Source organism: Pteronotus mesoamericanus, unplaced genomic scaffold (genome assembly GCF_021234165.1).
Source record: "Pteronotus mesoamericanus isolate MK-2021 breed Mesoamerican mustached bat unplaced genomic scaffold, CSHL_Meso_final contig_221, whole genome shotgun sequence".
NCBI classification, from domain to species: Eukaryota; Metazoa; Chordata; class Mammalia; order Chiroptera; family Mormoopidae; genus Pteronotus; species Pteronotus mesoamericanus.
Genome location: NW_026555092.1, coordinates 6,492,748 through 6,516,434, shown reverse-complemented (window position 1 = coordinate 6,516,434; position 23,687 = coordinate 6,492,748). Strand labels below are relative to the sequence as shown.

Below are 23,687 nucleotides of genomic sequence, written 5' to 3'. Positions count from 1 at the left end.
TATCCCTGCAATATGATTCTGAAGGGCAGAAAACCTGCTGACTCTCTTCCTGCTTTGGTTGTTACAGACTTTGACTACTGGCAATAAATATCTTGCTTTCCCTTTCCAGGAGACCCTTCTACAAGCCCATCATTGTCCCAGACTACACCAAGTAAAGATGCCGATGACCAGTCTAGGAAGAACATGACTGGAAAGAACCGGGGCAAGAGGAAAGCTGATGCCAACTCTTCCCAGGACAGTGAATTAGAAGTATGGGAAGAACCTCATATAAGTTACCACCTTTGTTTTTTTCCTCATTTCTTAAGTTTATCAAACATATCTGAAACTCATAAAATAATATGGTCTGTGTAGTGTACCCTTTAATTCCTGGGCTAGAGCAACTGAGTTGGCCAAGTGAAATGAGAAATGTAAAAACACATTTCTCTATGCCCATAACTTTCCATCTCACTTTAGATGCTTTTACTAAAAGCATCAAAAAAGCCTTTCTGAATGTATGGAACCAGAACTCTTTAAAGGAAAGAATAAGCTGTTCTCTATATTCCAGAGGAGAACAGAAAGAACAATGCATCATATTCAGGAAGAAGAAGGTATCATAAGTAATGTCATACTGTTTGCCATTCAAAAATCTCAAAGTAAAATGAGAATATAAGAGTGAAGTATCATTTCACTTGTCATTTCTTCTTTGATCCTTAGTTATTTAAGATTGTATTATTTAATTTTTAACATATTTGTGAATTTTTCAGTTTTCTCTTATTGATTTCTTGCTTTATTCCATTGTAATTAGAAAAGACGTTCACCCATTATTTTTTATATTTTCCTCCCTCAGCGGGTATTTCTGTGGGACTTGGATGAAACCATCATTATCTTCCACTCCCTTCTTACTGGATCCTACGCCCAGAAGTATGGAAAGGTAATTTGAACATTTCTTCCTTTTTTGTAACTCTCCCTTTCCTGCTATATGGGCAGGCAACCAAAACTACTTTCTCTACTACCTCCATCTTACCTTGTTGGCCTTTTATACTTTCCATGTTAAATTTCGCCTAATGGCTTGTACTAGGCAGGCTACGTAGTCAGACAGAGTTGGTGATAAAGCTAGAGACTAGACCTGGGACAAGTGCTAAAAGCTGAAGTTCTTTGAGAGTGGCATTTTGTATAAATGAAGTATGGAAATGATTCTCGAAACAGAGTGGAGTCTCAGGATTATGTATTTCAAAGACCAATCTGTTATCCCTTACGTCGCTTTTAACAGCCCAAACTGAACATTTCATTTAGCTGAGTAAATGCCAGATAGGTAAATTCAAAATATAGGTAAAATATAAAATATCTTTCTAAAATAGATTACATACCTTCTTAAATATACCAAGCAGAATTTAACTTGTCTAGTCATCAATATAAACATCAGCTTTAGTAGAGGGATGAGCTGTTTTTGAGTTATTACCTGTATATTTCTGTGCTAAATTACCTCAGGCTTTTATTTTTCTGTTTCTATGAATACATTTTATAAAAATATCTTCCTCCTTTGCTCTCTTACTATTCCCAGTTACTACTGTCACTGATGTTTCTATTAGAAGTAATTTCAACAGGCTTTTAATGTATAGACTGGCACACTGATATGCTACATAGCTAGGCTGTTTAAAAAGGTATATAGCATAAGAGCATACAGCCCTGACAGGTGTAGCTCAGTTGATTGGCCTCATCCCACAAAGCGAAGGGTCGCTGTTGGATACCCAGTCAAGGCACATGCCTAGGTTGCAGGTTTGGTCCCTGGTTGGGGCGCGTGTGGGAGGCAACTGATTGATTCTTCTCTCTGACATCAACGTTTCTCTCCCTCTCTTTCTCCCTCCCTTCCCCTCACTCTAATACAAATAAATAAATTATGTATTTATTAATTAAACAGAGTGTACAGTCTCTGTTGTTCATGTTAAAGCTAAATGCATTGGGGGGTGGAAGGAGGCTAAGTACATTGCTTTTCCCACAAATATTTTGACTCTTCATCCTTTGTTTATTTATTTCCTGGTTGTTGAGATTATCGGATAACGGACTTCTGGTGTTACCCTGCGTGTGTGTGTGTTTCTGTGTGTGTAGAGAAGATAATAGGCGTTACAATATCAACATTTTAGCAATAGGTAGAATTTTTCCTGAAACAGGGAATCTCCCCTCACCCAGAAAATTAAGGTTGTTTTTTTTTTAAGTAGGTTTAGTTTTCTAAGAAATAAAGCCCTGAAATTTTTAACTTTTCACAATTCCAGATTATTATAACTGTGAATGAAATTGCATCAGTAATAGTTGGAAGCACTATTGTGGGTCTGTGTTGTTTGGCCTTGGCCCAAAATAATTTTGAAATATTTAAGGATCAGAACAAGTGCTGTGAGTACCAAGTTAGGCAAATTTTTCTCTTTTTGTCTTCCAGGACCCAACAGTAGTGATTGGCTCAGGTTTAACTATGGAAGAAATGATTTTTGAAGTGGCTGATACGCACCTGTTTTTCAATGACTTAGAGGTAAGCATTTTAAATTGTTTCTGTTCTTCAGTGAATCATTTGTTCAGTAACTATTGAACCTATGCTTATTGTATTTAGAGGAAATGTGGTTAGGGCGGGTACAGAGAGGCTGGCTGGCCAAGCAGATCTATATAGTCTTGCAGGAATAATGCCTTGGTTAGGCCACCACAGTTTTGATTCTGGCTCTCAATTTTATTGGCCCAAAAATTTGATTTTTGTTCTGGAAGCAATCTTGTTCTAGAGGAAATCTCAACCCATTAGGCAAAACACTTGATACATAAACCAACAATCCAATTTATTCATGTATATTAAATAATATATAAGGTGGGTTTGATTATTTGTGCTTTAAGTATATTTGACTGTTCTTTGATTTTACCTCCTTAAAAGAGTCTCTGGATTTGTCAGATCTATAAATGACTGCTGTGACTCATTATATTTTATACATGCTGATTTTCCATGTATAGGTTAACCTTGATACCCAGAATCATTTTATAGTTAGATGCAAGGAAAACCAGGAAATGCTGAGCTTCTTGGGGGATTTTTGGCTTTGATATTCGAGTTCACCTTTGAGGTAAACATGGTTTAGTGGAAAGAACACAGAACTGGGAATCAGAAGACCAGAGTGTGAATCCCAGGTTAGGAAAGTTATTGTCCCATTTTTGGGCGTCAGTTAAGTAGTTACTCTACACAAGAAACTAGTAACAGTTGTTCTGTCTCAGGAGGGGAATGTGTTGTTGGGACATAGAAATAGGAAGGAGCAGATGTGTCACTTCATGTCCTTTTGAACTTCAAACTGTGTACCACATATATTACCTAGTTTTAAAAATAGTGAAAATTTTTAAATAAAATAAGATAGCATTTTATAAATACGAAATAACTCTGTTCCTCTTAAAATACAACCTAGTTCTACTTAACGGACAATTCTCCAACAAATTAAATTAATAGAGCTCTAAACTCCTGTACTCTTGTTAAGCTCCACAGTGCTTTAATATCTTTCCTCAACTTCACATGTTGATAAGTTAGGACATCAGAGTTTTTATTCAGCAAACATTTATTGAAAACCTACTACATGCCAATAATTATTGCCAAATTGTATTTGTAATGATTTTCTAGACATAGTCCTCACTCAGGACTGAAAGTTCTGTGAAGAATTTGACCTGAATGTGTTCCTGCCCCCCAGGTCAGTGGTTCTCAACTTTAGGGGGCATAAGAATCACCTGGGGATCTTGTTAAATAAAAATGAAGATTCTAGGACTTCACTCCCAGAAATTCTGATTCAAGTAGGTCTGGGGTGAACCCAAGAATACATACCTTTTAAAAACTTCCCCAGAGGATTCTGATGCATGTGGACATGATGACACTGTCGTAGGTGGTATCTGAGGAGTGTGTCTGAGAGTTAGGCAGTGGGTGGCATTTTATGTCAGGAGTAATGTGACCTTGGTGGAAAGAACCTTGGATTTGAATAAGACCCAGGCTCTTTCTAGTTTTTTTCTACCACTCGGGTAAATCATCTCACCTCATTTTTATAACATGAGGAGATTGACTTAGACAACCTCTCTGAGTACCAAGCTTGAATTTATAAATTTCTGTTTCAGTCACTCTCAGTTTTCATACCACACTCTACCGTCTGTTTTGTCTGCAAGAATATATTGGGTATATGCTACATAAGGTCACTGGACTAGACTAGAGGGGTACAAAGGAGAAGTAAGATAGGGGTCGTGCCATAAGAGGCGTTAAGTGTAGTAGAACTTTCAGTCTATACGATAGATCATGGACACACCTCACAGCATAAGGGAGCTTGTACTCATACTCATGAGCTGTTGGAAAAATGAACTATTGAGATAAGAGCATAAATGAGGGTGGGGTAGTCAAGGAAGATTTCAGGGAGACTGTGGTATATGAATTAGGCTTTAAAAGAAGGTGGGCAGCAAGGGGAGTAAGAGTGATCCTCCACCTGTAAGAGAAGCCATAAGGTATTTCGTCATCCCATTGTTTTTGCAATATGTCGTGGTGGTAATAGCACTTTTACTCACTGGACTGAAGTAGTATATGGTTTTGTCTTTTAACAGGAGTGTGACCAGGTGCATGTGGAAGATGTGGCTTCTGATGACAATGGCCAAGACTTAAGGTGATAAAAACAATGATGCTATAAACATCAGTGCATGTGTTATGAACAAAACACTGTCTAGGTTTAGAGTAAAAGACGATAAGACACAGCCTTAAAAGAGTTCACAATCTGTTAGAGGAGACAGACATAGTTAACAATGCCACACAGTGAAGTGAAAATAGAAAATGTGACAGAGCACAGAAAAGAAAACAGTTCTGATGGGTGTTGGGGAGGAGATGGTTGCCAACATTAGAGTGGCCTTTTCTGTGCAATAGAATTTGGGTGTGACCTTGAAGAATGGGTAGCAGTGATGGGATAAGGAAAAAGCATTCCAAAGTAAAGAATATACTGGTTTCCCTCTGGCCACATTTTTAGTCAGAATTGTGCTTTCACACTGGTTATATTTTTTAAAAGATTTTATTTATTTACTATTTTAGAGAGAGAGGAATGGGAGGGAGAAAGAGAAAGAGAAACATCAATGTACAAGAGCCAACCAGAAGACCTGGCCCACAATCCAGGCCAGGCACGTGCCCTGACTGGGAATCAAACCTGCCACAACCTTTTGGTTTGTGGGGCAATGCCCAGCCCACTGTTCTTATGAGATATTACTGTAGCTAACCAGTAATTGCCTACTATATGTCTTGGCAGCTTTATTTTCTTAAATATAGAATATCACACAACTTAATTGAACTATGTTTTGACTTTTGATTAAACTAACTTATTTATAATTCTGTCAGTCATTTTAAAATCTTTATTTAGGAAGTATTAGTCCCTCCCAGGCTGTTTAACTGTATAGGCATATCTCATTTTATTGTGCTTCATATTCTTGTGCTTCACAGATGTTACATTTTTTACAAATAGAAGTCAGAAATCTTGACCAATCTTGTTTTATTGCAATATTTGCTTTTATTGGGGTGGTGTGGAACCAAACCCATATCTCCGAGGTATGCCTATATTAGTTATTTATTGTTGTATAACAAATTATCCCAAAAATTAGTAGCATAAAATAATAAACATTGATCATTTTGTAGTTTCTGTAAGTCAGAAACTTGAAAGTGACTTAGCTAGGTAGTCCTGAATCTGGGTCTCTAAGATTGAAATCAAGCTACTGGCCAGAGCTAAAAATCATCTAAAGGTTTGTTTGGAGTTGGAGCATCTGCTTTCAGCCTCTCACCGGTGGTTGGTAACAAGAGGCCTCAGTTCCTCACTGTGTGCCTCTGCATGGGTCAGCTCCAGTGTTTTCATGTGACAGCTGGCTTCTTTCAGAATAAATTCTCCGAGAGAGCAAGAGAAGCCTAGTCTTTGAAGTCTAACACCATCACTTTCACCACATTCTTTTTGCATTCAAACACAGTACATACCAAAGGGAGAAGAACTAGAAGAGAGTATTAAAGAATTTGTGCATGTTTTAAAGCCACCAGTCTGAACCATGAACTTAATAAACTAGCCAACAGATCACACAGAGAGAATATCCCCATTATCTTACTCTTATTAATATTTGTGGTTATTTACTTCCATTATTTTTTAACTTTTTTTATATAATTGTTATCATTTGGTATGTGCATACACAAAAAAAATTATATTCTGTTTTGGGGGGGTAGTTTCACTGTAAGATACTGTCATTAATGAAAGGATGCTGTATTGTAAGCCAGCCTCTATGGGATGCTGGTGCTTGAATTGTTCCTGTCTCTCTAGCCCTACTATTTATCCTTTCTTCGACATGCTAATAGGGGTGAGATAGAGGACTAGTGAAAGATAGGTTCTGCCATTAGCCTTGGTGTTAGAGGACAGGAACAGGGCAGAGAATCCTAGGCGTCACTCATCCAAAAACCCCGTGAGGTATAGATTTTAATTTTCATTATCCTCTCTCTCTGCAGCAACTACAGTTTCTCAACAGATGGTTTCAGTGGCTCAGGAGGCAGTGGCAGCCATGGCTCCTCTGTGGGCGTACAGGGAGGTGTGGATTGGATGAGAAAACTGGCTTTCCGTTACCGAAAAGTGAGAGAAATCTATGATAAGCATAAAAGCAACGTGGGCGGTAAGTGTGGCATGCAGCCAGTCTGATTTTGTTTCCTGCTTATTTCCTGCTTTCTTTTCCAGGGATTTCTTAGAACTCCCAGCAACTGCTTATGAATTTGTGCCATAATAACATTTTTAATTCTGTATTTAAAAACATGAAGGTTTGAATGAAACCCTTTGTGGAGGAGCTCTGCATTTCTCATGGACTTCTTTTAGCATAACTGCAAAGTTCTCTTGTTCTTTTTAGACAAAGTCCTATTTAAAAGAAATGTGTTTCATTGATTATATTTGATGACGTGTGTTTTATTCTGGAATCAAAACTACTGTCAATACTAGTTAATAGGTTGCTGCCCTTTTTTTTTTTTTTACAGATGTATCAGGACAAGTCACATAGAACTAGTGACTAAGTGTATAGTAGATGGAAAACTAGGTCCAGGAGTATAGGTTGGCGGTATCCATGTGTTATGATTTGAAGGACCTTGGGAATTCTTCCTACCTAGAAATATCTTATATGTCAGGTGCTACCAGACCTAAAATTAATTGCTAATTAATTAATTAGCAATAGATTGTCTAAATTAGAAGAGATGTTAGATATCTAAATTCCTTATTTTGCATTTGAGAGAATAGATGTCCATTGTGAAAGTAACAAGGGCAGTTATCGTAGCAAGTTAATGACCTATCACAGCTGGAATTCACATCCCTTAACTCTTGTTCTACTTTACATTTATGTAGTTCTTTTTTTAGTATCATACCCTTATGAGAAAATATTTAAAACTGAACGATCACCCTTGAACTTCTACATACACACAAAATGTTGCATGAAGTTTCAGGGATTCCAGAGACTGCCAGAAACTGCCTAGAGATAATATTACCCCAGGTCAAGAGAACCTTCCTGCCATACCACGCTACCACTTTCTGTGGTACAGGAAGTAAAAATAGGGCTTTGAAGGTCAGTTTGGTTCATTTCTTTTATACCCCTCCAATACCAGGTAAAAATCACAGGCATCTGGGTTTTGGGAATCTAATTTAAGTGTCTGATTCTTTCTCTGCCTACTGAGTGCCTAGACCTAGTTTCCTGAAGAAAGTAATATAACCCTCTGTGAGAATCCCCTGAGCCTAAAGTAATGTCCACCTCTATTTTGTAAAAATTTTGAATTATAAAGGTGCCACATCATGTTATTCGTTAAGCATATGATGTATATATACTTAATGTGTTTATCATACATGACACAGAGGTATTGGTTTTGTTTTATTAGAAACATTGAGAGTCATCTAATTCTAGGCTTGCATTATGAAACTATCAGTGTGCAAATAAATTATACACAGTTCTAGTCCTCATAGAAATGTCTTCTGTTTTTATGGAATGTTAGTAATAGACTTCGGGATTTCTCATTTTACCTTCACTATAGAAAATTCAGGGCCAGATTTATTATTTGAATGTTATAACTCAAGTGTCTGATAAAATGCTCTCAGATAAATTGTTTCATTATGCTCAATTGTCTGATCTGAAACTGTGTTTTAGCCTATTATCAGCTGGAGTTGTTTCAGAAGTAAATACTGTACAAATAAATGACATTCAGAGAGTTGGCCATTTAACCTGGAATCTCAGGTGGACGTGTTCTGAAAGGGGTAAAAGTACAGTCACCATGGGAGCAGGGTATGGTAATGGAAAGACTCAGACCAAAAGCCACTACATTTCTGTGTAATCTTAGCACTCCTTTCCAGCCTGGGTTCTGGTTTCTTTAGAGAGAGATTAGAAATGCTGCAGACTCGTACAGCTATAACACATTTTTCTGCTTTGGTTCTTGAGGTGATTCCTAAATCAGTGCTACTCAAGGCATGATCCACCATTCTGCAGGTTCTCCTCTTGATTTGTGATGAAAGACCTTGTGTCAGAATCTAATCACAGTGCTCTCATTAGCTGATTTTGTTGTTGTGCCCTCTAGCAAAAACATTCTGACGAAGGAAGTCAAAAAGGCATTTTGAGTAGGCTACTCTAAAGTTTTACTAAGAAGAGAAATATATTAGCTCAGTAGAATATTTCAGTGGCACACTATTTCTAAATTGAATTTAGAAGTTTTTTCCTCAGTGTCGGCAAGGATATGTTGTCATATGATAAATGTGTCTGTTTTTATTCCCAAAGGCCTTCTCAGTCCCCAGAGAAAGGAAGCACTGCAGAGACTACGAGCAGAGATCGAAGTTTTAACAGATTCCTGGTTAGGAACTGCATTAAAGTCCTTACTTCTCATCCAGTCCAGGTATGAAAATAGTTCTTTTAGGTCTCTCATCCTCTCAGAGACACACACTTTCCTATGCTAGTCCAGGACAGGCCGCTCCTACAAAAGGATTTGGGGTAGGGGTGAGCGTTTAAATGAAGCAAGGAAGTATTTAGGTTAGGAGGCAGGCAAGGTCATTTAACACTAACCACACACCTTAGAGCTTTAAGAGAATATATATGAAAGCCTTTTTTTATCCCCTTACTTTTTGCTCACAAAATTAAAACTCAATAACACTCATTCTTCAGCCCATGAGATGGGCCTGGTGACATCAAAGAATACATATAGGAGACATAGCTCAAATATCCTGAGGACAGGAAGCTCAAAAGAAATGTACCAGAATCAACTCAGGAAGACAGAATTGAAAAGAAAAGGGTACATTAAGCAGATTAGGAGATTTCAGCTTGAAGGTTATAATGGAAAATAAATAGTCATATTTGGTACCAATATCCCTTACTGCTTCCGTCCTCGAAGTAGAAATACCAGATCTATAACCTAATAGAGCAAATAGTAAAAGTGACACCAAGGTTATTTGGTGAATTTTATAAAGAACATGTGAAATTAATATGTATTCTGGAATTTATATTGCTGTTACGTGAAGAGCGGAGAGGACTTAAATCACATCTCATTTAAGGGCTGAGTTGCATTCAGATGAAATGGCTCTGTAACTGAAAGTCTTTGTCATTTGTTTTCTGGAGAGTGGTATCAGTGACGTGGGTTGGTGGTAATTGCTAACAAGTGCAGTAAGATGGAATGGTCAGAGGGAAATGAGGCAAGAAGCAAGTGTCTTCTCTGTGCTCACTATAGAATCTCTGCCCTTTATGTGGAAAGTAGATAAACCTGAAATAGTTAGAACAATAACTGAGCATTGTCATTGAACAAATATACCATGCATGCCCTTTAAGGTTAGTTTTTAATAATTAGATCCTAAAGAGAAGATCATTTGAATGCTTGCTCCTGGGTTGCTTTGGTTTCATCTTTCTCTCTTCTTTTACTTCCTTTCTCACTTCTAGAAAGAATTGTGTGAATGTTCTGATCACTACAACCCAGCTGGTTCCAGCTCTGGCCAAGGTTCTCCTATATGGGCTTGGAGAAATATTTCCTATTGAAAACATCTATAGTGCTACCAAAATTGGTATGGTTTCTGCACTGTTGTCACTGGTCTTACTATAATATTTCCTATTTGTGATGCACTTACTATTTACCATTCTCTCTGTTAGACACTATGTATATCTGTAGCCCTCACAGAAGTCTTCTGGTAATGCTGATGAAGCAGGTCAGGCAGGCTTAACAGTTATATAGCTTGCACAAGACTTCATAGATAGCAAGTTACATAAACAGAATTCAATTCCAGATCTGTGGGACTTAAAACTTACTATGCTCTTTTCCTTTATAATATTTGAAAGAGCATAGTATCTAATTTAGAAGTCTACTTTTGCCTCATTTCAGATTTCTTTTTCACAGAAAGAGCACTGCAGTATAGTATAATAGAAAAGTCACTAGGTTAAAAATCAAGGATTAAGCTGTATATTTAAAATGGTTAAATCCCTCACATCTGTTAGGATGGCTGCTATCAAAAAACAGAAAAATATCAAGCATTGGTGAAAGATGTGAAGAAATTGGAACCCTTGTGCACTTTAGTCAGAGTGTAAAATGATGCTATTGCTATGGAAAACAGTATGGCAGTTCCTCAAAAAATTAAAAATGGAACTACCATATGATCCAGCAATCCCACTTCTGGGTGTACATCCAAAAGAATTAAAAGCAAGATCTCAAATATCTGCACACCATGTTCATAACAGCATTATTCACAATAGCCAAGAGGTGGAAGTAACTCAAATGCCCACCAAATGAAAGGATAAATAAAATGTATGTACATACAGTGGGATACTATTCAGCTTTAAAGGGGAAGGAAATCTTGTCACAGGTTACCATTGACAGACATTATACTAAAGTAAATCACAAAAATACAAGTACTGTATGTTTTCATTTATATAAGGTACCAAGAGTAGTCAAATTCATAAAACCAAAGTAGAATGCTGGTAAACAGGGTTTAGGAGAAGGGAAAATAGGGAGCTCTTTAATGGGTATAGAATTTCAATTTTATAAAATGAAAAAGTTCTGGAGGTGTGTCGCACAACAATGTGAGTACACTTAATGTTACTGAAATGTACATTTGAAAATGGTTAAGATGGTAAATTTTAGGTTGTGTGTTCTTTTACTGCAATTTTTTGAAAAGGCAAAAAAATAATAAGGACTTGCTTCCCCACTTACTAGGACTTTCCTTAGGCAAATTACTTTATCTCCATATTCTCAGTTTTCTTATGTAAAATGAGAAACTAACAGAGATGGGTTTTGAAAATCAAATGAGACTATATTTATGAAGGTATTTTTTAACCTCTAAAAATGTATTCAGTACCAGATACAGCCATACCTTGTTTTACTGCATTTCACAGATGTTACTTTTTTTACAAATAGAAGGCAAGACCCTTCACCAGCAAAAGGATTACAGCTTGCTTTATTACTATACTTGCTTTAATATGGTGGTCTGGGACTGAACCTGCAGTATCTCCAAGGTATACCTGTATATGAAATAGTAGGTACTCAGTAAATATTTGCTGAAGTAATTAATTGTCACCAAATTAATACAAAACTAGCTTGTTTCACTGAGAAGGCAGCAGAATGCCTCTCTCTGATCATTATGTGTGAGAAAGAGGATTATGACAACCATCTTCTTACCCCTCCAGACCCTTTAGTCTATACTTAGAGTTCATACTTCTTATTGTAGCAAGGGAGGGAAGGACCTGGAGATGAAAGATGAGCTGTGATCATTTATTTTTTAATCTACTACTTGCCTATTGATCAGATTTTTCCACCAAAACTAAACCAGGTTTAATTATTTTAATACACCATATCTGTGGAGGTTATAAACCCACCAATTGATACTTATTTTTTTCCATTCTTTCACCAGATATTTATTGATCGCCTTTTTTATGTGCAAGGCATTTTTTTTAGATAGGGATACAACAGTAATTTAAAAAGACAAAAGTCCTTGCGCCTAGCGGAAGGAAAGAGTCAATAGAGATGCAAGTAGAACAAACTATATCAGATGGTGATAAGTGGTATGGATAAACAGGGAGAGAAGATCTTGTTTTTAAAAAGATACTTAAGGAAGGTCTCAATGAAAAGTTACCTTTTAAGCAAAGACCTAAAGGAGGGGAGGGCATTTGCCATTAGCCTATGTCTGGGGAAAGAACATGCCATGGAGCGGGACCAGCAAGTGGAAGAGGTTGGAGGCATGTTCAAGGAAGAAGAATGTTGGGAGATAAAGTCACAGAAGTTAAATGGGAAAGTGGGAGGATCCAGCAGGGCCTACAGATTATTTTAAAGACTTTGGCTTTTATTCTGATGAAATGCTATTTTAAAGTTTTGAGCAGAAGAGTGACATGATCTGACAAGTTAAAGTTATCAGTCTGGCTGCTATGTAGCATCTTGAGGAGGGAACTGGAAGTCAAGTGAGGAGGTTATTGTAATAATCCAGCATGAGATCATGGGTGGCATGAACCAAGGTAGTAGCAATGGACGCTGAGAAGTAGTCAGTTACTGGATATATTTTGAAGGCAGGGCTGACAGCGTTTGCTGATAGTCTGGATGTGAGGTGTGAAAGAAAAAGGAGTTATGGATGACTCCAAGAATTTTGGCCTAAGCCACTGAAAGGATGAAGATGTAATTTACTGAGATGGAGAAAGCTCAGGTACAAAGATTAAGAGTTTAGTTTTGGACGATAAGTTTGTAATAATTATTAGACTTTCAAGTGAAGATGTCCAGTAGGCAATTGGATATCTGATTCTGGAAGTCAAAGGAGAGCTACTGGCTGGAGATACATGATTGGGGGTTCTTTGTGTACCTATGATTATTTAAGACTGGGTGAGGTCAGAGTGAATGCAGATGGAGAATAGAGGTGTAAGAACTCAGCCTTGGGGCTCTCTGATAATTAAATGTTTGGATCTTGAGGTGTGTCAAGCCTGAGAAAAAGTCTTGTAAGAGTTTATTTGAGCCAAACTAACCAACAGCTGCCAGGAAGCAAAACCTCAGTGGATTGAGAGAATGGCAGTTTTGCAGCTTATTTTATGTATTAAAATCAAAGGAGAAGATTTAAGGGGATTACAGGAAATTCAGTGGTCTTAGAGTACAGAGGCTGGGGAAAGCAAGCAGGGAAATATCTGAGATTAGATAAAAAGCAAAATGGAGAAACACATACTTCTTTTACATTGGTGGGTACAGGATAGTTAACATTTACAGAACATAGAGACAGTATGTGGACAAAATAACAGTGTGGTCTGGTGTTTTGGTGCTGGTGAACGTGCCTTTGAGCGGTCTGGAAAAAGTGATGAGTCTGACATTTTAGAGGTACGTTATCTTCTTAGATGCACAAAGACAGTAGACAATTTCAAAGATAAAGATTGGCCTTTGTCAAGGAAGCTGCAGACCTAAGACAAGACTACTCACCGTGACCCACTTTTAGTTAGGCTGTACCAAGCAGGACTTCTAAGTATGGGTATATAAGTGCCTGTCAATTGTGATATGGTCATCTTAGATTTGTGAATTTGTGTGTTTATTACAACAGTTTTCCAGCAGATGGCAGTCAAGTGCCTTGAGGAAGAGTTACCTTTTTTTATTCACTCAGGAACACTGGATTTGACAAGAGGAAAGGATGGGGTTATTGGACCTGAGTGAAAAAGGAAGCAGAATTAGGACCTTGCTTAACTGAAGAAGGTGGCAGAAGCAGGGAAATACAGTATAAGAGATGGTGAAGGAAAAGCAATGGAAATAATTTCCTTTGTATTTATTTCTGCACATAAAATATAGTATCATCTGTGCATGTTTTAGATGTAGGTTCCAGATGGGATTTGAATTTTGATATGTTGCCATATATCTAAAAACAGTTTGCAGTGGAGTTAAATCACCTACTTCCTAAGGTCAAGTTCAGTGATATAGTATCTCAGTTGCAGTTACAAAGTATGAAAGTGAGGAAATTCCAGATATGACAAATGTGGCTGCCATACTCATTGGTACTCTGGGGCTCCTCCCGCACTGAAAGACATAAGGCCTATGCCTAGGACTGTTTCTGGGAAGTGAAGAATTGGAAGGAGAATGACTATTTGTCTATTTCCTATTACTAACAAGAAATCAGGGTCTTACACTCCCACTTCCTCTTTCCTACACTACAACAGTTTCCTCTCAGGAATATCCTTTCATCATGGCACAATGTCCTAGACTTGGAGTCAGAAAGCCAAAGTCTAGGTATAAGCTTATTTGAATCTAGAGTAAGTCACTAGTCCCATTTCGTCTGTTGAAATAGGAAATGAGCCCGGACTGGTGTGGCTCCGTGGATTGAGCGCCAGTCTGCAAACTAAAGGGTCACCGGTTCCATTCCCAGCCAGGGATCATGCCTGGGTTGTGGGCCAAGTCCCCAGTAGGGGGCACTTGAGAGAAAACCACACATTGATGTTTCCCTCCCTTCCCTTCTCTAAAAGTAAATAAAATATTTTTTTAAAAAAATAGATGATACCTATCTCATAAGAGTAACTTGAAAACTGCCTTGTAAACTGTAAAATACAGGAGATGTGGAAGAGGGAAGTGGTATGCACAGTTCTCACACAGCCTCAGTCACTTAGCCTCCCAATTATAGATCCAAAGGGCCTGGTGGATCTCTAGCTGCCACCACTACTCCCCACGAAGCAAACTACAGAGGCTGCCACTTATTTTATCTAAGCACAGGCAGGTAAACCTAGAAGCATCCCTTTGCTTTGGTGTCGGGAAAAAGGTAGGGTGGAATGTCCTAATAGGAGATTGCTTTCTCTCATCAGGTAAAGAGAGTTGCTTTGAGAGAATTGTGTCAAGGTTTGGAAAGAAAGTCACATATGTCGTGATTGGAGATGGACGAGATGAAGAAATTGCAGCCAAACAGGTAACTATGGTAAAGAAACTAGTCTGTGTGGGAATGCATTGAACAATTAGAAAAATGGTGAAGCCCCAGAATATTAGCAGTCTGTCGTGCATTTACAGTGCTGTTTCCCTTTTCCCTTCCCTCTCCCATTTTTAAGAAAGAGGATCATTTTTTTCCCCCAAGTGGTTTTTTCTGTAAGTTGTTAGATTCTCTCCTTTCACCTCCTTGCAGCCACTCAGAAATCTTAAACTCTTTGAACCCTGCTATTGGACCACCATCATTAAACCTGATGTGGCCCTGTCTTCCATCTTCATTGTAGAGGGCAGTGCCTTTTTTAAAAAATAATCATTTAATTTTATTTTTGAGTTAGATATAACTCTGTCATCTGTGAAAATTCTCATATCTCCACACTTGAAGACAGAATTTTTCTAACTTGTTTTAAAGTCATCACTTTAAAATGAAGCACTTCATTGGGATTCAAACACTTCTTTAAAATTTGAAAATACAGTACCTTTCAGTTGTCAAAAACAGTTAACCGACAGTAGAAAAGGTAGAAATTTACTAATTTTCTTTTTTTAATATTTTATTTATTTTTACAGAGAGGGGAAGGGAGGGAGAAAGAAAGGGAGAGAAACATTAGTGTGTGTTTGCCTCTCACATGTGCCCTACGGGGACCTGGCCCACAACCCAGGTGTGTGCCTTCACTAGGAATCAAACCGGCGACTTTGGGTTCACAGGCCAGCACTCAATCCACTGAGCCACACCAGCCAGGGCTACTAACTAATTTTCAATAAAAAACTTTTGAACAATGAAAAGTGAGTATTGGATCTACAGATCTCTGAGAGTTATCTTTTTTCTTTTCTTTTTTTTAAATAATCAAGTATCAAGATAAGCTGAACTTAGAACTCAACTTTTGGTTTGTTGTATCAAAAAGTAATAACCCGAGTTTTTCTTAAATAATAATGCATAGTCACTTAGCACTCCCCCCCAAAATTAATAGTAATAGCAAAAAGGATTTTGTACCATTAATAAAATAAAATTACTTTTTAATATTTTTATATAAAATATTTGCCTGTATTTTATAATATACAATAATGTATAAATATGTAATAATTAGGTATTCCCTTGACTATATTACTCAATCTCTCTGGATTCCTGTGTTTTCATCTGTAAAATGAATGGTTTTGATTATAAAATCTGCTCAATTTGCTTGAAAATTCTTCAATTTTGTAAATCTATGCCTAGACATGCTTTTTGTGCCCTGTATGTCTACATTTTTAAAATGATACTATCATCATGTTTCTTTCAAATGTTTAAAACGTGTAAAACTTCTATTTTCTTGTAATTCAGACAGTTCATGGCCTCCTGCCTGATGCCAGTACCAAAGTTAATTAAGTATCCCTTGAGGAAAAAAATACAGTTTTCTTTCATGCTGGAGGCAAGGAGACCAGTTAGATAGCACCACTGTAAGGGAGGAATGAGAGAAAGGATTTACCTAAGACAGCAGGGGAGTGGTCAGGAACTGACATGAGGAATGACAGAGGAATTTATTATGAAGAAAGAAATCACAGAGTCTGCTGGGAGCTAAAGATAATTTAGAAGATTCTAGCTTTGGAGATTAGGATAAGGGTGATATTATGGGCAGATATATGAACATATTAAAAAGATGCCAGTTTGTGATAGGAGAATCTTGAGCTCAGTTGCAAAAGTTGAATTTGAAGTAATTTTGATACAGGTATTCAGATATTTTTTTCTACTTTATTTAAAAATAAATCACAGATTGGGGAAAAATTGATTAAAAAGGTAAAGATCAGGTTCAAATCAATAGGAAGAAAAACACCTATCCAATAGAAAAATGGGCAAACACAATGGCCAGGAATTCACCAAAAAAGAAAATACCCAAATGACGAATAACATGAAAAATGCTCAACCTCATAAACAATTTAAGAAATGTGAAATTAAAATAATAACTTGTAGGTGATCGGGATAGGCTTAGGCATAATTATATTGCTTCTTTGGAGAAGTAGTCTTTCTCTCTTATAGAAATAGACTTGAATCTCCTTAGAATGTATTTTGAAGCTGTGACTTTGTGGTCTGGCTTATAGAAATGAGAACCTGAGAGGGAGAAGGAGGCAGGAAGCTGGTTGGAGCACAGTAGGTAGATAATGACACTGAAAGGTGGGCCAGGAGTGTGCTGAGAATTGGAGGAAGTAATGACTGCAACAAATGAAAAAGATAATCTTTTGCAAACTGAAATGACATAACTCATTTCTGAAGGTGAAGAAAAAGTAAAATATATCCCCCAAATCCAGTTAGCATTCATTAACATAGTAATCCCAACATTACTGATAGAAGAAGTTGAGAAAGCACCAGCTACATATTGAAAAGCACCACAGGCACAGCATCTTAGGTCTATCAGTATATAATTTAAAGCCTGTCATATACATTCTAATATCCGATAAATGGAATCTTGTTTGAAAATCTTAGAGGAGTCCTAGGAATTCAGAAGAAAATGATAGATACTCTTACCAAAAAAAATCAGGAGAAACAGCAGATTTGTCTAATTCCATTTGAAATCTATAGAAGAAATTAAGGAATGAAACAATATTGAAACTTCATTTCACCAGCTTTGTGACTCTTTGTGGTATATTTTATAACAAGTCTTAACCTTCACCATAGCAGTGCAGTTAATTTTCTAGTCCCCTTCTGTGTATACTGCTGATTATAAGTCTTTAGCATCCACCCGCTATTCAAGCTGAATGAAGCTTAGAATCCAAGAAATGGCTTCTCATTTTGCAAGCTGAAATTTTTAAAGCCATATTTCCATGCTATGTAGAGTGGGATTTCAGGGCCTGAAGCTCTCATTTGTATATGCTTTGGAAAGGAAAAAAACAGTTCTAAGGAGACTCTGAACTTGACCTTCAGTGTACTCCCTTGGATCATCTGTCTACCTGGAGAGTCAGTGGCTTTCTCAGAAGCACTTTTTCTGTTAGGCTGCTCAGTTTTTCCTGAGGAGGACATCAGACTTCTGAGTTGTCTGATAACACACATTGAGTGTATATTTAAATGAACAGGCCAAAAAATCTATAGTTCAGAGTAATACTGACTCATAAAATATTAACTCATTGTTACTGAGATGTTATCAGTGTCTCAGCTGAGAGAAGTAATGTTTTGGGAAGACTGACCAGAGAATTTATGATCTGTAGAGGATGCTGTGGTGTGCACCCAGACCCTCTCCCAGAATTGCCCTCCGCAGAAGCTGCCTTACCTAAGGCTACATCACCTTCCCAGAGACAGCTTGCTTCTAGTCAGTGATGGGGTAGGGTGGGGGCACAGCTCTAGTCTCTTTCTCTCAACTCTGAGGGGTGATCTCGCTCCTGAGCTCTCTCTGGGGTGGGTCAGCACCTCTCAAGCAGCTATATCACAGTTGCCCTTCAGGCAGTGCCTTCTGAAGAGCTTGAGACTTGGCTACAAAAAGGCAAATAATTCTGACTTTTCCAGGCCTCAGATTTTCAAAAACCACTACAATCAATGGGGCATTGTTTGGACAAAGTCCTTCCTGCTTCTGAGCTCTGGGAAGATTGTTCTGATGTTAACCCTTCATCTTCAGTTGTCCCTTCTAAACACAGGAAACAGATCGAAGAGCCTTGGCTATGGAATCTAAAAATCACACAAATCCAAATCTGAATCATTAATTGACTGTGTGAAGTTGGACAATTTACTTAGCCTCTTTGAGTTTCCTTATCTGCTAGATGGATCTACAGACGAAGTTCTTTCCCTTCTACCCATTTTCTTCCAGCAACTGTATTTCTTAAACTTGGAGGCAGTGGGTTGTCAACTTGTCAACTAGGACTGCTGTCCTAATTTTCTTCATTCAGTGACATACAAACCATGAGCAACAATTAATGAACTGTGAGATTGGTGGTGATTTGGTTGGCATTATTAACTCATTGTGTTTTCATTTGCCACTTTATGTAGCAATTCAAAGACCTTTATTATTTTCCCACATGTTTGTGTTATTTTGGAGTTTTGATTCTAAAGTTCTTCTTGCCCTCTGGGAAAGATACTAGTAGATGTAGGTATCCGTGTTTCTTTGTCTGAAGAAGGGAGAAGGGAGATAAAGAACAACTCAAGTCATCAGCAGAATAGGTGTCTCTGAGGTGATGCCTATAATCATCTACCGTAGAATACACCTGTTGGAAAATGCCTTCAAGCCTTTGTGCAGTTCAGCCTCCACCCTGTAAGGGATCCTTTCTGCAGCCTCTTTAACAGACTTTCTAGTCCTTGTTTGAACATACCTAAACATAAAGGAGGCTGCTTCCCAGGTATCCTGTCCCACTGTGGGGTTGTCCTCACTGTTAGGATGTTCTGCCTTCCACTGAACTTAAGTTTCTCTCTCTGCCTTTCACCTCTTGGTCCTAGTCTGGCACTCCTGAGCACAACATAACAAGTCTGCTTCCTCTTACATCCAAAAACCTTTTAAATATGTGTGAACACCAAGCTACATGAAAACTGAGTTACATGCCAAAAGAACTGTTCTAGGACTTCAAAATTTTGGGTAATTTGTAACTAGTTTGAACAAGACAATCACTAAAGCGAATCTCCTTCAGCTTCATAAAACATGGTTTCTAACGCTTATATTTGTCAAAGCCCTCTTTCAGAATAGCACACAGTGTTCTGGACATAATTCTGGCTGTATTATATAATGGGATTATTATTTCCCAGATCTGTATGTTCCAAATCTTGGTCATGGACAAGATTTGGGCCATCATTAAAAAAAATGTACTATTAATACTAATTTCTTATGTGGCTATTCTATTTGATCCTGAAGACCCTATAAAGTAGCTGGAATAAGTATATCTCTCATAAAAGCAGAGTTACCACTGAAACCTAGTAGCAATCTCTCGCATTTGTGGGTCCTATAGTGTACAAAGTCCTTATACATATGCCTTATTGATCCTTTTGACAACCCCATGAGGTGGGCAGCAGCAGAGAGGTTTACCAAGTACCTTGGGGAGAGATCTGTAGAGAAAGGGGTTTGGGTACATATGACTTCCCAAAAGAAGTCGGGTTAACCAGCTCTCCCCGCTCTCTTCCAGCACAACATGCCTTTCTGGAGGATCACAAACCATGGAGACCTCGTGTCCCTCCACCAGGCTTTGGAGCTTGATTTTCTCTAAGAACTGGAATGAAGAACCTTCCCCATGAGATCCTTTTCACTCCTGAAGGGAGCTGGAGACCGGAACCAACTGGGAACTCTGTCACTCTCTCTCTCTCTCTCTCTCTCTTTCTCCCTGGAATGCTGGCGAGAACACAATCAGAACCAATAGCTGCAAGGGATGAAGCTTAGAGTTTTGCTAAGAATGAGCTGCAGCCCCGTGTGTTCATCCTTGTGCAGAAGCAGGAGACAGTTGGATTGAGAGAACAGTAGACTCACTGCAGCTACAGTGCTTTTAATTCTTCTGGGTTTTTTGTTTTGTTTTGTTTTATGTTGTTTCAAAAAATGAAGAAAAAAAAGGAAATTCTTGGGGCAGAGTTGCACTCTTCGTCCATGACCTGATTGAGAACTGCTGTTAACTTGTGATAGGATAAATGTGGCCGACTTTTGTAATAACATCTCTTGCAGTCTTTATAATCTCCTTAGCTGTAGAACATACTCCCAGTGAATGTATATGTAATTTTTATAGGTAAGGGGTCTGGTCTCTGAAGCAGGTTTTCCCTCCTTTTTCTAGCCAGAAAGGGGTGTATAAAGTTTCCTTGGAAAATAGTAATTGAGCTATCTAAAATACCTCTCTGTGACGATAGCACCTCTGTCGCTGCTCCAGTGGTTTGCTGTCTAGGATGGTTTCCCTCCTGTTCTTCCATCTCCTAGTTTGCTGAACTGTGGGGCACTAGACACTGATTAACTCTAGACTTTGTTATTTCCCGTCCTAGAAGCTTTAGTCCCCTTTTTAATCCCACTTCCCCTTTAACCAAATGGCACAATCTTGGAAACTCCTTCTCTTAGACAGTAAATGCTAAGCCTTCAGCTTGACTCTTATTCAAAGACAAGGCCCTGGGGGCTTACCTCCAAAGGAGAGAAGGGACTAAGGCTTCATGTGAATTTCCTCTTCGTGTGAATTTCCACTTCTTAGGTTCTTGAAACAGGAATATTCCACTTTTCCCCCTGCCAGAAGCACTCTTCCCCCAACAGATGCTCACCCTTGTAGCCTTCTCTTCCTTCTTAGACATCAGTGTAGGCTCTTGTCCCTTTCCTGCCCTGTGTACTTCACAGCCACCTCCATTCAGCTCTGGCCAATCCCTAGCCTTTGGACCCAAAATGTCAAATTAAGCCTAAGAACTCATAACTACATTTTGGGCAAAACTGTCAATGTACTTGACTTACTTTAAAACCTTTAAGTCCTATGAAGGGTATTCTGGGCCTATATTTACCCAGATCTCTGAAACTAAAGAGGAGATTGCTTTGATCAACACCCATTTTTCCCATGGTACAGCCTTCCCACATCTCAAATCTCAATCTGAAATGGGAAATCAGAAGCCAGAACGACTTTCCTGTTTTAAATGAAGTTGCTGGACCCTCTCCTCCATGCCTGGGCCAAATGCAGGAACATCTCCCAGCCTGACCTCTGGGAAGATTGGTGGGTGCAAGGCACTAGTCCCAGCCTTCTATCCCAACTGTGTTTGTGGATGCTCCATCCCTCCAAGACCACCCCAGGCATCTGCTAAGGAAGGATAAACTCCTCTGGAGCTGAGGAAGTTCAGCCCCTCCCAGGCTGCAGTGAGGAGTGACTATATAAGCACCTCAGAGAGATGTAGTCTGGCTTTTCAGTAGGAGGCATCCTTTACCAACCTGTTAAACTTCTTTATGCCCAGAGATTCTTCATACCCATTTCCAGAGATGTTGCAGCACACAGAGGCCAGACTCCTCCCAAGTCCAGGCCACCCATACAGCAGGGAAAGGCTGTTTGTGCGCATTCCTTCAGAACTCATTGAGAAACTGCTTTAGGACTTACAACTTTAGGGAAGAGGTTTCTGGAGAGGAGTTGAAGTCAATGTTCATTACTTAGCTGCTGCTTTGGACTTGTTTCCATTGATGGCTTGGGAGTGGGGGGCAGTTACGTAGTCTGAGGCAGACCTTGCCTTGGTCTAATTTCAGCACAGCTGCCCAGATGCTGTTCTGCCTTGCTTAATAATTGATCTTAGAAAGCTCTAGGGTGGTCTTTTCTTCAGTCCCCAAGCTCTCTACCTACCAGCAGTATAACTGTTGGTTTCCTGCCCTGGACATAGGCTACCGGGTGGGTGCTTTGCTTCAGGCTTTTGAGGCTGTGGAGTGGTACCCCCATTATGCACACAGATACCCCCACCTCCCTGCCCTTTGGGAAAAGCTCTTTATTCCTAGACTATGACTCAGACCCCTCTTTCAATGGCCTTTTCCCTCCTGCCCTGACTGCCCAACCTAGGTGTTTGCAAAAGGAACTTGAAATTGACCAAGAGAGGAGAGGAAGCTCTCTGAGCAGAGCCACATTTGCTCTTTTCTGGTTGTTGCCGCCCTCATTTAGACGGCAGGCAGAAAATGGGACCTGGCTTCTCTTTGCCAAAATGAATTGTCCAGGGAACACAGTGCTCTTCTTTTACCCTGTGTTTTCCTCCTCCCCAGCACAAAGATCTGGAAAGGAAAATAAGTGGGTAGCACCAAGAGCTCTTGGGAGCTGAGGGCCCAAGGACACTAGCGGTCCTTTCATCAAGGGGGAAGCCCTCTTTACTAAAGAGTCCCCGTGAAATTAGCCACATGATGAACCCTTCCCCCAGCTGGGGACTGTGGGTTCTATAAGATGGGTCTGCACATTTCGTGGTGAGGACTATCTCTAGTGAGGGATCTGGAGTTTTCAAGTGTGGGTTTAAGAGGTGGCTTGACTTTCGAATGTAAAACTGACTGTGCCTTAGCATCACCCTGTCCAGTCCCCCTGGGGCAGCTGGTGATGTCCAGGAGAATGGATTCCTGCTCCAGATTTAGATGCTTTTATTTGGTTTGGGGTGTTCCTGTCTTCAGCTCTGCAAATTGTGGGGGGAGGGGAGGGTGTCAAAGTTAGTGTCCCAGGAAACTTGTGCCACAGCTTGTTCGCAGTTTACACAAACTCAGTTTTAAGGCTCCCAAGTAGAATCTGGCAAACTCCAGCTGCAGCACATGGAGCTTCTAGATGTTCCCTCCCTTGAATGGGTGTCAGTGCCACTGAAGCAGGAGGGAAAGGTAGGGGAAGGGCAGCTATTCTCCCTCTTCCTGGGAGAGTGAGGGTCTGAGCCAAGGGGTGGTGAGCTTGGGGCCTTCCTCTCTTTGCTCCTGCAGGAAGGAGCAAGTAGCGCCCCTCTGAAGCAAGCTTCTATTTCTTACTACTAAATTGGTTTCCTTTTTCATCCAAAAGTAGGAACTCCCCAGATTCACATTATACAAGCCAAATCTGAATTCTGAGATTCTGAAATATCTTAAACCACGAGAGAAAAATCTAGTTCTGGCCCATCCCCAATCAGCAGGCCCTCTGTTTCTTCCTCTCCTCTGAGTCAGACAGCTCTCGCAAGCGAGGCTCATTGGCTAGTCCCTAATGCACTGACAGGAGCCATCCCATTAAGGACGACTTCTACTCAAAACCTGACCCTCCAGATTACTCATGCCTCATTTAGCAGGAAAAGGCATTGATTGAATTGGATATATTTATGTGACTGCGGGCATTCGTGGCTGTAGAGTCTTTGACCATAATGTTATATGTAATGGGAACTATCTTGTAAACTTGAAAAAAATAAAGTTTTTATTTTCTATACAGTTTGCTCCTGTGTCTTTTC

At 39.2% G+C, this 23,687-nt stretch overlaps 1 protein-coding gene across 2 annotated transcripts in view; it reads left to right on the top strand.

The window, feature by feature from the left end:
* Positions 1-22,835, top strand: part of EYA3 (EYA transcriptional coactivator and phosphatase 3) — an 84,516-nt gene extending 61,681 nt beyond the window's left edge. For both annotated transcript variants that reach the window (XM_054571834.1, XM_054571833.1), the window contains 9 exons: positions 110-249; positions 827-910; positions 2,411-2,500; positions 4,570-4,628; positions 6,485-6,645; positions 8,770-8,884; positions 9,916-10,037; positions 14,773-14,873; positions 19,952-22,835. In XM_054571834.1, the coding sequence (XP_054427809.1) occupies positions 110-249; positions 827-910; positions 2,411-2,500; positions 4,570-4,628; positions 6,485-6,645; positions 8,770-8,884; positions 9,916-10,037; positions 14,773-14,873; positions 19,952-20,032 (953 nt within the window). In that variant the 3' untranslated portion in view covers positions 20,033-22,835. The remainder of the gene's footprint in view (positions 1-109; positions 250-826; positions 911-2,410; positions 2,501-4,569; positions 4,629-6,484; positions 6,646-8,769; positions 8,885-9,915; positions 10,038-14,772; positions 14,874-19,951) is intronic.
* The last annotated feature ends 852 nt before the right edge of the window (positions 22,836-23,687 follow it).